The 17942-nt window shown below is 43.0% G+C and overlaps 1 protein-coding gene across 2 annotated transcripts in view; it reads left to right on the top strand.

The window, feature by feature from the left end:
* The window catches only part of LOC108001977 (homeobox protein MSX-2), a 44541-nt gene extending 26599 nt beyond the window's left edge, over nucleotides 1-17942 (top strand). Inside the window, exons 2-3 of one of the 2 annotated variants that reach the window (XM_062087052.1) lie at nucleotides 8952-9177; nucleotides 15274-17942. In XM_062087052.1, coding sequence (XP_061943036.1) covers nucleotides 8952-9177; nucleotides 15274-15511 — 464 coding nt within the window. In that variant the 3' untranslated portion in view covers nucleotides 15512-17942. Of the gene's footprint in view, nucleotides 1-8948; nucleotides 9178-15273 lie in introns of both variants that reach the window. The other variant, XM_062087051.1, reaches the window with a different exon arrangement.

The following is a 17942-nucleotide window of genomic DNA, read 5'->3' as shown; positions in this document are numbered from 1 at the left end:
GGGCCTCCACCCCTTCGCCAATTTTCATCGAATAAACGGCCTTTTAATACGGAAGTGGCTCGGCTTGGCTCGATGGATTTATCATTATTACTCGAATAAAAGGGGACACGATTTTGATATTTTGTTTCGCTGGAAATCCTCGAAAACAGGACGGAAAATTTCAATTTCCGCGCAAAACGATTTTCGAAGATACTCGCCCCGCGGGCTGATTCTTCCCCCTGTTTGCGTAATACCTTGGCTGAGGCGTTTTCGAAGAAGCGGCAGTATTTCTAGGGATATTTCCTTTCCTCCCCAAACGCGAACGTTCCCCGAAGTGTGTGGAAATAAATCCTCGACACCCTCCAACGCAACGACCGCGCCTCGCCGCAATTTTCTCCATATTGCAATTGCATCGGTTTTCGCATTCTTGGAAACGTTTGGTTTTCATTTTCCCTAGTTAACGAACCATTACCGCTTCCATTACCGACGTATAGTTATCCCTAGACTTTCCTAGCCTCTGCGTCCCGGAGGCGCGCACGATTCCTCGAAAGGGAATAAATTTAATTAGAATTCGAACGTGGCTGGGAAACTTGGAAAAAGCATCGAACCGGTGTTTATCGTTTTTTTTAAAAGAAAAGGAGGAGGAAAAGGAAAAAATAAGCGCGAAGGGAAAATGGATTACGTGGCGGAGGGGAAATTTTTATGCGGTGGGATATGCGCGTTCCGAGAAGAACCCGTTTAAAGGTGTTTAGCTGTCTGTTATGTCGGTTCAATTACCCTCTCTCTTTCCCATTACTCGTTATATTCGCGCCGGCCGTATTTTCTAAATACCACACCGGAATATCGAGCCGTGAATACGATAACCCTTTATAACGCACGTCGCGTCGTAAAGATCCGTGGATAGCGTTATTACTGCGTTTGAAATTGCACGTCCGAGATGGATTTCCAAGGCGCGTGCAACGCGTTGTTTCTTCGCGTCCACGTGAACCGACACCGATCGAATTCGACGGATTCGTTTCAATTTTCTTCCCCGTCAGCCTTCGGAGATTGGGATTCGATGCGATAGGAGCACGGCTTCCCCTTTTACCCCTTTCCTCTCTTTCCGAAAACGAATCTCCCTTTCTTCTTCTTCTTCTCGTTCAATCTCTCGACCAAAAGAATCGAGGGCTTCCTTTCGAGCGACGGCGGCGGCCGTAACGTTGCTTCGCTGTAAAGAATTCTCGAGGCGCGCAGAAAACAATTTACTTTGAAGGCCGCAAACTCTATTACCGAGCGGAACGTGCTCGGCAAAATAACCACTTTCTCTAGCCCGGTGTCACAGCTCGTGGTTGCGTCACCGAATCACTTCAGCTCATTTCCTCTGCTGATTGACGGTACACGGGCAAAGGTTGTCTCAAGCTCAGTAGGTCATCCACGATGGAACCGCGCTCCTTTCGTCCCATCCCCTCCCACGAGTAATCGATCGCAATTCCTCTCGGATAATTCGCACGTTTGTCGTAAAGAATAACGTTTTCGAGGAGAGGAGTTTTTCGAGCGGAGGCATGGGACGGAGCGATGGGAAAAGTACGACATCTCTTGCGCGGACAAAACTCGGAGGGGAGCGCGCGCGCACACGATACCGCTTTTTATTTATGCCGGCCATTTTGCGGCACGACGGAACGCCATCTTGTTTTTACGGCCACCCCTCAGGCCACGTCGTCCAACCCTCCTTCTCATCCGCATGCAGATGCGAATCCCCCGCCGTTTCATCCTCCAAACCCGTCTTTGCCCCGTTCTTCGCCGAGATTCGCGTCCACTCTTCTCTCCCGTTGCACTGGAAACCAACGCTTTGTTTTATTCCGCCCCGATTACGTTTCAAACGCGACCGAACCGCCGCCATTGCTCTCGCCTCACTCGCGAATTTTATAAATTTACCCTCTTAAAGGGTAGACGCGACGAAGGACTCGTTTGCAATTCGCGAGATTTCGGAACAGATGTAAATAAGATCATTTTTTGGAATATTATTCGGTGATATTTATTGTTGACGAGTATTGGTCGATCCCCGAGATACGTTTCGATCAACGAAAATGTGAGGAGAATCTTTGAAAGGGATGTTGGACTTAAAAATAAATCGTGTTTCGATTATATATACAGAAGCATATCCGTGTTGGCACGGATATAAAGTTCTATATAAAACTCGTTATTAATAGCGGTCATCGTATATTAAGTTTCTATCCAAGTTTTACGAGGATATCCCATTTCCTCGCTCTCTTCCAACCGAGCGCCACTTTTCCGTTAAATTCAAACGATAACGGGTCGAAATTGAAATTTTTATCAAGCGGCATTCGTAACAGCTGTTGTAAATGTTGCAACGATACGCGCGTGAACGGACGCACTCGTCGCGTGCGCAACGAGAATTACGCCGTTTTATATTCATGTACCTATTAAACTTGGAAATTGTGATGTTATCGCGAGTTATATTCGTACCGTATTATAATCTAAACACGAGTTACGAACACGTGTCCAATTGACAATTTGTGTCGGGTAATGGTTCGAGGAATACGGAATATTCCGATCTCCTCTCTCCTCTCCTCGCGCGATTACCTTTCAGCATCGATCGCACGGTATCGATTGTATTCCAACTTTGGTTCGAAGAAAGAAAGAAAGGAGTAATCTCTTCCTCTTAATTCCAACCGCTTTCTCGCGTATGCAGATTTCCAATTATTCAACCACGCCTATTCCTTGTTCGTTCCCGCGCGAGAAGAAAATCGAGAACGATAATCGCAACGAAAGTGTTAAACAATTCAACGGTAGGACCGACGATTAACTCTAATTTAACCCCCTCGCGAAGGTCGCGTTTTACCTTCCCATAAACCGTCCACTTTACGATTGAACTTACGATCAGACCCCCGCTTCCTCCCATATTTTTATCCCCGCCTCGAATTTTCCTTCCCTTCCCCCTTTCTCCCTTTCTTTCTCTTTCTTCTCCCTCCCTCCCCCAAGATAATTCTTCGCGTTATTTGCCCGGTAATGGGCTCCCGTCCTCGCTTCTAAAACCGTTCCTTTTTAGAGGCATTGAAACGCGTTATAGCGGCGGCGGCGGCGGCTCTGTCGTAAGGTTACATCGTCAGGGTAAATACTTCGACCGCAAACACTCGTCGCCGTGGTATTTTAACCAAAATTGCTCGGTAACAGGCTCGCCAAGGCGAAGTCAGCCTACTACGGTGCGCCACTATTGGACAAGTTTTAGCGGCCAGACTGTCGTTAGACACGCTAACGACGGGACGTGATACTCGCGAGGAGGAGCGACACGAAGCGGATATCGTCTGTACGCACGAACCAATCCTTCCTCTCCTCTTTTTCTCCCCTATCTCGTCATTTTACTCTCTCTCTCTCTCTCGTTCGATTCCGCGGATAATGTAAATAATAATCGCCTCTTCCTCTTTTTATTAATCGAGCAACAAAAGTCGATCCCGATAATTTTCACCGTCTCATTAGTCCTCCCCGATTTATCGTGAACGAGTGGAGAGGTCGGTTTCCGATTCGTAAATTTGGTCCCTCTCTGTCCAAGGTGCGGAAGGGAGGAATGGACGGTCGGGATGGCGTGCGTGCGTCCACCTATTCTACGAAAGTAATTACGAATGAATTACGAGAGAGACGGGAAACGGTGCCACCGGTACACACCATGATAATGTAACGGAGAGTATAATGACCGGTACGCGATTATCGTCCTAATAAGCGACACTGTGACGCAACCAACTCTCCATCTTCTCTTTATCCTCTCGCTCGTCGAAAAGGGAAGAGGAGGAGGAGGTCGATTATCGCGCGAGTCGGACAAAGTAGGTTTTTTTTTTTACCTGGACCAGATACACCGATGATATACATTTCCCATCGTGGAACTGGGTCTCGAAGGAAACGAACTTTGTTATTATCTCTATACGAGTCTATTATCGTCTATAACGTGTCTCCTAATCTTCGAATCATCGACGTTCGAGGAAAATTCTTATCAATCGAAATACTCGTTATTTCGATTATTTCTGATAATTTCGACGATTGAAGAAAAAACAAAGAGATTTTGACGATCGAATTTATACTTTCGAAAAATATCTGAACGAGATATACTCCATTTCTCATCGTGGAATTGGGTGTCGAAACGAAAAGAACTTTGTTATTATCGTATATAACGTGTCTCGATCGAAAGCAATTTCTTTCCTTCTTCCTAATCTTGGAATCATCGACGTTTGAGGAAAATTCTTATCAATCAAAATATTATCGATTATTTCTAATAATTTGGACGATCGAATTTATACTTTCGAAAAATACCTGAACGAGATATATTCCATGATATACTCCATTTCTCATCGTGGAACTGGGTGTCGAAACGAAAAGAACTTTGTTATTATATCGTCTATAACGTGTCTCGATCGAAAGCAATTTCTTTTCTTCCTCCTAATCTTCGAATCATCGACGTTTGAAGAAAATTCTTATCAATCAAAATATTATCGATTATTTCTAATAATTTGGACGATTGGGTCTATCCCGTGGTGATATAAATCGCGACGATTGAAGAAAAAACAAAAAGAAATTTGGACGATCGAATTTATACTATCGAAAAATACCTGAACGAGATATACCGATGATATACTCCATTTCTCATCGTGGGTGTCGAAACGAAGAGAACTTTGTTATTATCTATCGTCTATAACGTGTCTCGATCGAAAGTAATTTCTTTCTTTCCTCCTAATCTTCGAATCATCGATGTTTGAGGAAAATTCTTATCAATCAAAATACTCGTTATCGATTATTTCTGATAATTTCGACGATTGAAGAAAAAACAAAAAGAAATTTGGACGATCGAATTTATATTTTCGAAAAATACCTGAACGAGATATATACCGATGATATACTCCATTTCTCATCGTGGGTGTCGAAACGAAGAGAACTTTGTTATTATCGTCTATAACGTGTCTCGATCGAAAGCAATTTCTTTTCTTCCTGCTAATCTTCGAATCATCGATCGACGTTTGAGGAAAATTCTTATCAATCAAAATATTATCGATTATTTCTAATAATTTCGACGATTGAAGAAAAAACAAAAAGAAATTTATACTTTATCCTAATTATCGGTTTATCGTATTACTTTATCGAAGAGCGCATGAAACCAGTTCGTGTCTCAATTAACGCTCGTTCACGGTGTATATTTATATTTTAATTGAGCAGGCATTATCGACGAGATTATTTCGTGTCTCGCGTTCGCAAAATTCTACGCTTCTACGGAAGATCGTATTTTTGGATAAGGGTGGAGGGCTGCCGGCGGAGGAGAGGATGTAGATGGCGGAGCAAGAGGGATGGATAATGGAATAATATCCACCTGATGGCCGTTTACCCTTTAACGATGATTCCTCGGTTTCGAAAGAGAAACAGAGAGAGAGAGCAGTTACGCGTCAAATTGAATTTCACGGGAAATTTTCCGCCTCTCCTCTTCCGTGGAAACGCCATTCGAATCATTATCGTACTAATTTCGAAGCGATGTTCGAATGCCCGCGCTCTCCATCCTGATTAAATTGGAAAATTTTGTTTTCTTCTCTCATCATCCGCACCCATATCCATATATGTATATATATATATATATACAAAAATATATTCGTTATTTTACATCGAAGAGGAAAAAGAAAGGCCGCGTTCGTTTCGTTTCGAATGTGAAATCGAAGGAGAAGAAAGCAAAGTTGATGCAAATTATGTCAAATGTATTATCTCGCTTACGCTCGCCTCCTTTATCTCATTCACTCACAAGATGGAAAACAAAGAAGCAAATGCGTGCGAGAGGAAGGGCGTTTCTCGCGATTTCTCGTCTTCGATTATTAATTCGTTTTTATTGCACGTGAAACGAACAACTTAATCGGGGGATATCGGGCCCCTTTAATCGGGCCGCTATCTTTATTGCGTATCCGTGACGGGGGGACCCGTACCAGTCGTCAAGAGTGGTTTTCGCGGTATACCCCGAGAATGCGTAATCTTTTCCATATTTCAGCGACATCTGGGCCACGCTCTCATCCAAAGTAGTTTCCCCTCTCTGCACGGGGCGTTTTAAAATTACAGATCGATCGAATAAATAAATTCTCTCATTCTGGATTCTCGAACTTTCTCCCTCTTTCTTTCAATTTCCTCGACAATTCTCTGGGAAGTAAGAAAAAGGAGGGGGGAAATGCGCTTAATTTAAAGAGAATTGATTGACTTTTCAAACGTCCTCGTGTTTATCGCCACTTTTAATAATCGCGTATCTCGCCTTCTCACGAAATGAAACAGCGCGGTGAGCGTTAAAACGCGACGATCCCGCGTCGATAAACGTCGTTTAGACGCACGCGATTCTTTCATCGAATCGATGAAATTACTCGTTTTAATCACACGTGAATCGATGGGGAAAGCCTTTTCTTTTCTTTTCTTTCTTTCGCGAACAGGCGAGAGATTTGACGCGATTGGCCGTGTCGTTTCTTTCTTTTTTTCTTTCCACGATCCAGCAATTACCTAGGAGAATTATAATTCCAACTAGGTTCTGCTTAGTTTACGCGTGGAAATGAAGATTTGATGGAAATGTGTCGTTGATTTGCATATCGGGGAGAGAGATGTAATTCGATTCGAGACACGCGGGGTAAATTGTACACAAATGTACAGTTTCGTGGAAAAAATTTTATTTTATTCGATGTCGAGTCGAGTAACAGTGATGAATTTGACGATCGAGTTTTACCGATATCGCTACAAAATTCGAACAATTGCCGCGTTCCTTGATTAAATAACTAAACGATACTCGAGTTAATAATTATCACACAATATATAGTTATTTGCCTATTCGATATTGTAACCACGTGAGTATAATTTTTATCACTCGCTGTAATATAATCTCCAATTTACAAATGAAGAAAAAAAAAAAAGAAGAGAACGAATGGAGCAAGCGACGATTTCGTCTTGGAATCCCGCGTATAATGTATTTATCGCATTCTTCGTTCTCATTATTACATACCTCGTATCATGTTTCATGAAGCATTAAATCTACCGGTATGCATATCGCATTAAATGCACTTTCTGTTATTCATGCGCTATTACTACGACAGATAAATGCTTAATGATGTCGATAGTCACGCTTCAAAGAGAACGAATTACGGAACGAAAACGATACGATGTTCCGTATTCGAATTATTTCGCTAACGAGAGTAAATTATGAAAGGGAGACAGAGAGAGAGAGAGAGAAAAAAAGGAAAAAAGCGTAGAACGCGCAACACGTGTACGACGCGTCATAAACGACGTTACAGAGATAGATAGCAGCGATAGTTTCGAAATTATATTTTGGTTTCTTCTCCTCCGCCCATTTTCCGACTCTAATGCCCGTTCGTTGTAAATTATTATCGAGTCCAACTCGATCGAGCACCACTTTGTAACCGACGATAATAACTTGATTAATCATTCCCAAGAATTCATTTCATTTCTTCAAAAACCAAATCTCCTCCGATACGATTCGCGCACTCGAATTATCTCGTCCGAGTTCCAAATGCTCGGATCAACGCCAGTGAACGCGATACGTGAACGAGAAACAGGTGAATAGGCGAACTTTTCTTCTTCCAATTCCCTCCTACTCGCCCCGAGTATATTCCGATAACCCGAGTGTCGTTCCGATACCGTGCGCGGCACCAAAGTTTAAGTAGAGCCGCCCTTTCTTGTTAAATCGTATTCCCCCCCTCCTCTGAATATTTCCAGATCCAGGTATCGAACTCGTGGAATAATTAGCGAAAGGATGAACGTCGGCCCGATAAGGTAGGAATCTCGTGCGCGAGTTTCAACCCCCCTCCTCGATTTACGCGGCTAGTTTCGCGTAAGTGGACGATAAAGCTTCGTTTTGATTTCACGTATTCGTGCGCCGTTGTTGGAGGCTCGGTCGGTAATTGGAAGCGGGCGCGATCCTATCGGGGCTAACGGTAATTTTATTAATACCACCTCCCATCGAATCGCGAAACGCACCTGCTGGCGATCGGCGTTACAATTTGCACCCGGCCGGCAAATCGTTCCGTGTAACTCGTAAGCCCCGCTTTTTTACGATTCTATAATCGTTCCTCTCTCTCTCTCTTCCTTCGTTGAGAAGAGGGAGAGCGTTGTTGCGCTATCGCGCGTATAAGTGATTCTTTGAGCGGCGTAAACTTTATCCTGGAATTTTAACGCTTGCTCCGAAGCGGTTCGAAACGCGCCCGTCGTCAATGCGATTTGCGTTTTTTTTTTTTTTCCTTTTAGCGATCTATTTATTTTTTTTTGGAATTGTGCGAAAGGTGCGCGAATTGTGAAATTAATTTGCAATTTTACTTTTTTACTTTTTCCCATCGTCGAGTTATTAATTTTTTGGTTGTGTAAGTAACTCTTTCAGCGGCGTCGCCGATTTATCCTGGAATTTTAACGCTTGCTCCGAAGCGATTCGAAACGCGCCTTGCGCCTCCGTCGTCGATTTTTCTTTTTTCTTTTTCCCTCTTCGCGATCTATTCATTTTTTTTTTGGAATTTTGCGAAAGATGCGTGGATTAATTTATAATTTTACTTTTTTTACTTTTTCCCATTGTCGAGTTATTAATTTTTTGGACAAGTGATTCTTTGAGCGACGTAAACTCGGCGTCGCCACTTTATCCTGGAATTTTAACGCGTGCTCCGAAGATTCGAAACGCGCCTCGCGTCTCCGTTGTCAATTCTTTTTCTTTTTTCCTCTTCGCGACCTATTTTTTTGGAATTATGCGAAAGATGCGCGGATTGTGAAATTAATTTGCAATTTTACTTTTTTACTTTTTCCCATCGTCGAGTTATTAATTTTTTGGTTCAAATTCGGGTCGGCAGATCGATGCGGTTGCGGTTACTTTTGCAACACTTTGTCCAAGATGAATGTGAAATTATTATGCGAGTGTGTAATCAAATTTTCTTATAGAGTTGTAAATGGTTGGATTTTTCTTTTTCCGTCGACAGTAGCCGGAGCGTTTCCAAGGAGGATCGGGCATCCTTATCAGAACAGGACGCCACCGAAGAGAAAGAAGCCGAGGACGAGCTTCACCAGGTTGCAGATCGCCGAACTGGAGAAACGTTTTCACAAACAAAAGTATCTGGCATCGGCCGAACGGGCAGCGTTGGCTAAAACCTTGAAGATGACCGACGCCCAAGTGAAAACGTGGTTTCAAAACAGACGAACAAAGTGGAGGTAAGTTTCCATATTTTCGATCGTCAATCCTTTCCCCTTCAAATTATTCTAAATCTCGCGCCAGCCGGAGGCAAACGTAACTTTCCGTTCTCTCGTATTTTATCGAAACGAAGAACATTTAACAGACTCGGTGTCGATAAACTTGTTACTTCTTCTGTCATCGTCCTTCTTCCGTTCCAGAGAGAATAATAATTAACGGGAAAATCTCAAGTTCCTACGAACGATCTTTCCATTTTCTCGAATGATTCATCTCTGGAGAAGAGTGGAAAGGAAAAAGAGTCGAGGTGAAGACAAACTTTTCATTCTCTCCTAATTTATCGAGTCTCTCAAAATACGAGAAGGAGTATTTAACAATCTCTGAATGAACGATTCTTCTTCCATTCGAGAGAGATCGAATAATAATTAATAGAAAAATCTCAAATTACTAAGCTCTATCACGAACGACCTTTCCATTTTCTCGAATGATTCATCTCTGGAGAAGAGTCGAAAGGAAAAACTCGAGGTGAGGACAAACTTTCCATTCTCTCCTAATTTATCGAATCTCGCAAAATACGAGAAGAATTATTCAATAATCTCGATAAACACGATGATTCCTGTGTCATTCGTCGATTCTTCTTCTTCTTCCATTCGAGAGGTAACAACAATAATTAACAGGGAAAAAAAATCTCAAGTTCCTTCGGTCTTTCCATTTTCTCGAATGATTCATCGAATCCGAGGAGAGGAGTCGAAAGGGAAAACGCGAGGTGGAAACCGCGGTTGGAATGTTAATAGCGGGTCAACAACAACGTGCTTCGTATCGGCGAGGAGGCATCGAAAGTCCCCGGTATTGGAGTCTCTTCAAGATAACGGAGGACGAAAACACGTCATTTAGATAAAACGGGGCCCGTTCGTGGCGCGGGTCCCCCGATATCAGGGGCGTCTACGCGGCGAGACGGGCCCAGAGGCATTTATCCCTTTCTCTCCCTCCAACGCTCTCCAACCAATTTCTAAAACCGTTCCGGGAAGTATGATCCACCTTCGGATAGTTTGACGAACGACCAAGTTTCCTCTCGTTTCGTTTCCCCGTATTTTTTCCTCCGGAGGAAGTAGATCGAAGGTCGCAGTCGTGCTTTTCAATAGGTATACTTTGGTCGAAGAGGTGTTGGACGAGATAGAGTAAGCCTTTTTCTTTTTTTGTGTATAGAAGCGTGTATAGACCAGGTCGTTTAAAATTCTTGGAACGATTCTTTCGGATTTTCCGTAACGATATTTTCTCGAGAATTTGTTCAAGATTGGAAGAGGGAACGAAGTATGAAATATAAATGGTAATTTTTAATAAATATTTTACGGAAGAATTACGTGTACGAGATCGTCTCAAAAAAAAAAAAAAGACGAGGAAACGTTGAGCAAGCGACTTTTTCCTCTCCATCTCGGTTTTATTAAGAAAAAAAGTTGATCGATCGCAGAGCTCAACTGTACTTAAACTGACGTTTGTATGGAATGCGCTAAAGTGGAGATTTTGTCTAAAATTTCGGGATAATTAGAGTAAATATTCCGCTTTGTAGCATTTTCTCTCTCTCTCTTTCCTTCTCTCTCCATCTTAGTTTCGTCAAACTCAATAAAATTCTTTATCATCGAAAAGTATCGGGCGCAACGAGCTCTAAATTTCCCGCGAGAGTTTCATTTGCCTTTTTTATGGATAACAGTGGACGAAGTTTAGCAGAGGCAGCGTGCCGTTATGCATTGTTCGGCCAGCAATAAAGGGGCAAATAGGTAAAAACGTGGAATGTAAAACGCGGCCAATAAAAACCGGAAGAAAACGCCTTTGGAGAAGGTTGGTGTAACGACCTAATAAGAGATCGATAACAGGACTGGTGGGAAAAAAACGGGTTCGATGCCGTTGCATCGGGATCTCTTGTCTTTCTTGTCGTTTAAAACTGCGATATTGCATTTGTCGTAAAGCGCGCAGAAATGAAAATTACGCTTCTTACTTGGAAACCGGCCAATGGTAATTTTCTTCTCTCGCCGAGTAAGATCACGAACGCAATATTGTATCTTCTTGGCTCTACTCGAGTTTAAGTTAAGAAAAAAAGAAAAGAAGGGGAGAAAGAAAGGGAGGAAGAAAAAGGGAGAGGAATCGTGCAAGAATCGAAATCGAAGGAGCGACGATCGGTGGATGAGTGATAGATTCGAAAAGAAAAGAAAAGAAGGGAGAAAAATTATACATCGTTGCGCTTATAACGATGGAATTGTTATTATCGTTGTTGTTATTTACGAGAGTTTCGATTTCGATTATTCCTCGCTATTTTTCCTGCGATCGTTTTTCGAGTTTACTACGAAGATACGAGCGTTTTTATTACGTAGTCGTGCACCGTGGCTCGAGCGTGAAATTCGATTTGTACGGCGACGACACGCGTTATCCGTCTCGATGCGTTGAGAAAAGGAAACGCGGTGACATTCGTCCAAATGTCTCGTTCTCCAATTCAATTCCCATCCGAACGAATCGTGGTAATTGACGAGCGCGAATTGAAAATCGAACGAATTTGAGAACGATTGTACGATTTTTTCAATGGATAATAATTTAATCAAGGAGAAGCGCTTGCACACCAACTTTAATCTATCCTCCGTCAATCAAATCAAATTTCAAGGAGAATCTCCTGTTTCCAAATTTAGAAAACAAAATAACTTTCTTCCTGATGCGATTAAACCAACGAAACATTTCAATCTCTCGACTCGTGAATTCGAGTCGAAAGCTAGGAAAACCTTCTATTCTCGTTACGAAACGTCCAGTGATGTTCGAAAACTCGATATTTAAGATCTCGATGAGGGAAATAAGGGCGCACGAATACGGAACGCTTTAACAGGGAATCGAGAAAAGAAGGAGAGAGAGAGATAAGGGCATAGGTAATACAATGGAGAAGAGGAAGAGAGAAAAATACCGTTCCTTCCCTCGGTTCCGTACATCCGCGACGCGGTCCAGCGAGCAGCTGCGTTTAAAGTAACGAGATGACTGTAGGCAGAGATGAGATAACTTGGTCTCAATAATTCAGATACCTAACAGCTTAGCCCTGTCCCGTACATAATGCAGTCTATCCACCCCATCGTGCACCCTCGTCCGCCCCTGCTTTGACTGCCAACTCTTCTCTCTCTCCTCTCCCTCCCCCCTTTGTCGGTTCACGGTGGCACCCCTTCGTCGTCTCGCGCGAGAACCAGTCCGGTCACAGACTCCTTCCTTGCCCCCGCTTTTAAAGTGTCAAACCCTCTCGAATCCGCGGTTCCGGATCGTTTCGATCTACCGCCGTTCGCCTCGTTAAACATTCATCCTTTCCCCGTGTCGGATCACGGCTGTAACCGGTCGAACACGAGCGCCGCAAAGTCAATCCTTCCTCCTTCTCGTCTTTCTTTTTCGGCCATGAAAATCCCTCCCTCGGACCCGATATTCTCTTTGTCGATATTCTCTCGATTCCTTCTCCCGGAAACGCGAGAGAGCAAGAAACGTGGAGGAAAAACCTTTGTAAAGAATCCTCTCTCTCGGTTAAAATTCCGATTACCCGAAGGTTTCCAGAGGTAAGAGTGAAACGGTGGTTGAAATATGGGCGGATAAATGGGAAATCGGTGTGTGCACGCTCGAAATCAAGTTTGGAGGAGGCGGCGAGCGTTGGACGAAAGTTATAGTTGACGATAGGGGGATAACGATAAGAGTAATGCGCGCGAGGGGATCGAATGGGGCGAGGCTGGAAAATGTAATCGGCACGGCGCCCTCAATTATTAATTGGTAACCGCGTTAATTACTCGTGTAGGCGCGTCCCCTGTCGCTCGAGCAACGGCGTAGCCATACGTTTTCCACGGGAATCGTAAATCGAGTCTCGTCGTCGAACGCTCTACTTTTTTCCCCTATTTTTCTGCGAGGACGACGAGTTTCGTTCGAAGCGTTTCGTTTCTTCTCTCTTTGTTTTCGAAAAAAATAAAAGGATACACGGGAGGCAAGCGGCTACCGGTCTTTAATTCTAATGCTGTCGGTTGTTGCGCAAGGGAACCAGTTTCGAGAGATTTACGATCAAAGTGTAGCTAGTTTGAAAGATACAAGTAATTATTCTATAATTTTGTATTTAAATTAATATCTAATAACGCGTATCGTAACTCGGTGAATAATTAATAGGATTCGGATAACGCGACGATAAAGATTGTGAGGAGAAATTTAATAGGGGAAGAAAGTTTATTTAAAATCTGCAACTCGTTAAGATATATACGTATTCGCGTTGAACGGGTCTCAAATTCGGAGTAATTGGAAATTGATAGGTCGGACGGATAATATCCGATGGATCGCGCCCCTCCTTTCCTCTTTCCTTTTTTTATTTTTAAAACGAGAGAGGAAAGCGACATAGGATCATAATGCACTCGTTACCGATAAAGGAAATTTAAATAATTACAAAATATTACATCTGTACACGTAAAAATTTACGAAATACTGTTAAACGGCGTGCTCCGGCCATTAATTTTCATCGTTATTAAACGAAGCTGAAACTGTGCCTAACAAGTTTTTCCACTCACACTATCGGTTACAGCTTCGAGATTAACTTACGATTTAAAACACGACTACCTCGATTGCAATTAACCGTAACCAATCGCCATTCGTTTCCCCCTAGAACGATAACTCAACGACAATCTTAAAGGAAATCTCGCGCGCACGGTTCCCGATTAGAAAATCGTAGAGGCCCAATTTTTTGAACGTCGATAAAGATGAAATATATAGAAAAATCGCACGGAGGATAAATATATCCTCTTTCCGTAAATTTCCTCGAATAGACACGAGGATGCCAATAACCCTTTCAAAAGTTCATCTTTCCCCCCCTCTCATATTTCATTCCACCGTACATCCGTCGAACGTAAATCCTCATCTTCGTTTAATCCTCCTTCCGATATCTCAACAATTTAAGGATGAAATCGTAAATCGGGGGGGGAGAGGGCGCGAGCCGCGGAAAGATAACGCGGTCGTGTGCCCGCGATCTCTTCCTGTATACATACATAAATAAATATATACATATATACACACAATTATCGCGACTGGGTAGTAACGAGGATAAAATAAACGAACTCGATCGAATGTTGATTGCGAGGGGGGGTCGAGCGTTATCTGAAATCTCTCTGCTCGACATCGTCGGCTGTTCTAGTCGTTAATCGTCCGACAACCGATCGAGTTGTGTCCCGATCGAATCCCGCCTCGTTCCTTGATACAGCGGGGCTACCGAGGAGGAGGAGGAGGAGGAGGGTTGAGCCTCCCTCTCCTCCCTCGTCGCGCAACGGGAGAGGAAAGGCTGAAAGCGCTCCACACCGAGAGATAAACAAAGGTACAACGAAACCGTTTAATTACCGAGGACCGGAGATTAACTCTAATGGAACGACGGTGTTTCGTGGCCCGTATGGAAACGGCTCGCTGATTGGCCGCGTTATCCGGTCTGGCGCCTTTCAGACCGAGCAACTTTTCGGCTCCCTCTCTCTGTCCTCTTACAGGAGGAGGTAGATTTCAGAAGTCTCTTTAACGCCGATCCAATTGATCCTCGATACGAGTCGTTGCGTTTTAAATTCGTAAAGGATCGAAACCATTCTTTCTCGGTGAGAGGAGCTTGGATGATTCTGGGAGATTCAAAAGTCGGTGCGTTTCGAATTCGTGAGAGGATCGAATGTTGTGGGAGTGAGGGGTCGCTTTTCATCCTTCCGTAATCCTGAAAAAAAGGAAAAAAGAGGGAATCGTAAAGTGCTCGTGCGTATAGAAAGCTCGGACGCGACAAAAGCGGGTCTATCGAGGTCGGCCATTTCGTGGTTCTCTAATAGACTTAGCGCTAGAAAACAGCCAGCCACGAGCCTCCCCTCGCCGAGCCACGGACGAATCGAATTAACTTTATTACGTTTGTCTTCCGTTTTCCGCCCCACGGTTTCTCCCCGTGTGCTCTGCGCCACACCTCTCTCGACCCAACGGATCCTGCGATCCATTCCGTGACTTTTTACTACTACCCGAGACAAAAAGACCAGCCACTCTGATTTTACATTCCCCCTTTCCCTTGATTGCTAATATTTGCAAGTTTATTCGAATGGGGTCTCGTTTCCATCTGTTTCCAGGAGGCAAACGGCGGAGGAGAGGGAGGCCGAGAGGCAGGCGGCGAATCGGTTGATGCTGTCTCTCCAAGCCGAGGCGCTCGGCAAGGTGGCGTACCCGACGACGGTGGCCAGCCATCCAGCGGGAACCACGGTTCCCAGTCTAGACAGGCAGCAACCACCCACGGCCCTCGCCCATCCCGTGGGTCAATGGGCCTCACCGTACGGCCCGCCGCAACCTCTCGCCGAACCGATTTGTTGAACATCGACAACGAGACACCCAATTGCCCGAAGTGGAAATCTCTATTAACTTTGTCCACAACATGGAATCGTTCGTCCTCGGAACACCCGTGTTTTGCGCTTAACGAAAGAGAATCGATGCCTAATTAATTTGGAGTCGAGAATCGGGATCTTTGTTTTTCGATTTCTTTATTTTTGCAAAACTTGCAGCGGATCGAAGAATATCGAGAAGTGTTGATTTATTTAATTTCGAAGGAGGAGGTATCGTTCGATTTTACGAATATTGGTTGGATTATTGCTTGCCTTTTCTCCTATCTCTCGAGGTTCTTTTTTCTTCTTTATCCGAATAATTAAATAATTTTTATCGATACAATCGGTAAAAGAGCAATTTCAGAGGGAAAAAGTATTAATAATTTCCATCAGTCTCGACCCGCGAACGCGTCGTGATTTCCCCCTTTATTGTTATAAATCTATGACGCGTAACGTCGAAGGCAAAAAGAAGTTGTTTAGAAGAATTTGCCAGGCAGCTAATTGCCGAACCGTGATTTGACGTGGCAGCTATTGACAGCGAAAAAATAAAGGACGGGACGGGAGAAGGGGAAACGAGGAGGGACGGAGGCGAGAGACGGATTCGTCTTAATTGCTCTATTTCTAGGTAATATCAACGTCTTGCCGGCATGACGGCCAATTTTATCGACATATTTAATTTAACGAACCGGGAGAGGGAGCGATAGAAAGCTAAAAAAGAAGAAACTTAAATAATTACGGATCGCTCTCGTTCCTCCGCCGCCATCCCCGTGAAAACTCGAACGCTCGAGGAATTTACCCTCGTCAAAGCAGCAGACGCGATACGCAGGGAAGAAAATGGAGACACGAAGGGGGAGGGAGGAAGGAAAGGCGAAGACAGAAGAGTGAAATCCGGACAGTTTGCGAAATTCTTCGATTTCAAATTGACCCTTTCGACGACGGCTCACCCGACAAATCTCTCCCCTTTCTCCATCCAAATTGATTTCACAAATTTCTCATACCCGTTATTCCCGAAAGGTATCAACGATTATTCGAGAAAAGACAAGCGCCAAAAACTACGAAACCAAATAATTAATGTTAACGTTTTCCTTTTTCTTCTCTCGAAAGAGAGACAGAAATTTATACATATATATATATATATATTTTTTACATTAATTCGCGTATTGTATAAAAGAGAGAAGAAGAAATAAAGAGGCTCGTCGTTTGAGAAAGAGAAAAAAGTTTGAGACAAGCGGTTACATAACCGAAGAATTTCGTCCCAACTTTCGTCGACATTTCACCATCGCAGCAGCAATAATTCAAATAATTGCAGATACTGTTTCTCCAAATTCGAAACATCCTCCTCGGACCGCAACATTTTCTCGTATGGTGCGACTCAATCGATACGACATATCTGTGTATATATTAGCGCGATAGTTTGTAATTAAAAGATATTACGTATGTACGACGTTGATCCGTTTATTCTGCGATCGACTTGGCGGCACCCACACGCACACACACACACACACACACACACGAATCGGGTAGAAACGATCTTACGAAGATCGCGAGGAAGAGAAAAAAAATATGTTACTTTTGCGACGTCGAATGTTATTGATCGAAAACTCGACGATCATTTTAATCGACCCCGAAATTTAATCTCTTTAAATTCTCTCGCGATCTTGGTAGGTGAACGTTACACCTGTAACAAGCATTTTGTACATATTATTCTCTTAGGCGTCAGAAAGGATCATAAAGAGTAATTAAACGGTATGTTAACGCGGGAAGAAAAAGAAGATATCGATAAGTTATAAATATTAGTGTAGCTAAGTATCGTGTAAGTCTGTCTTGATTTAGCCACTTATTTAATTTAAGAGCAACCGTAGAGTTATCGACCCTAGAAAGAACGATGTGATGTTATGTAAGTACGTGTAACGTTGTATATAATTGACAGATGGAAAAAAATAATGCATATAGTATATATATATATATATATATACATAAAAATGATTTAACCGGTACTTGTATACGTTGATTGTACGAAACTTCACCAACTCATTATAGGCGAACACACGATAGGATATCGCGAGATCTTTGGCTTATTAATATTTATTCGTTGAACGAATGATTTTTATCGCGTTTGTCGATAATGATATTGTCGTATGTAATTTTCATTCTATTTCTTTCAAATCGTCCAACGTTGATATCGGTATCTAGCTCTTTCCATGTAAAATAAGAGAGGGAGAAAAAAGTAAGAATTGGCGAAACAATGACAATTTCGAAGAATCCTGGAATAATCGTTCTCTTTTCGCAAGATATCTTTCCTCGGTTTCCCAACAAATTTTTTCGATCCTGATACATTTTATAAGGCACACTGTATATATTTTTCCAATTGTATCGCACAGAATAAATTTATATATGGCCCAACATGAACGAAAAAGATAAAA

The sequence above is a fragment of the Apis cerana genome, linkage group LG1, assembly GCF_029169275.1.
Source record: "Apis cerana isolate GH-2021 linkage group LG1, AcerK_1.0, whole genome shotgun sequence".
In the NCBI taxonomy this organism is placed as follows: Eukaryota; Metazoa; Arthropoda; class Insecta; order Hymenoptera; family Apidae; genus Apis; species Apis cerana.
This window is presented reverse-complemented; position numbering and strand designations above follow the sequence as displayed.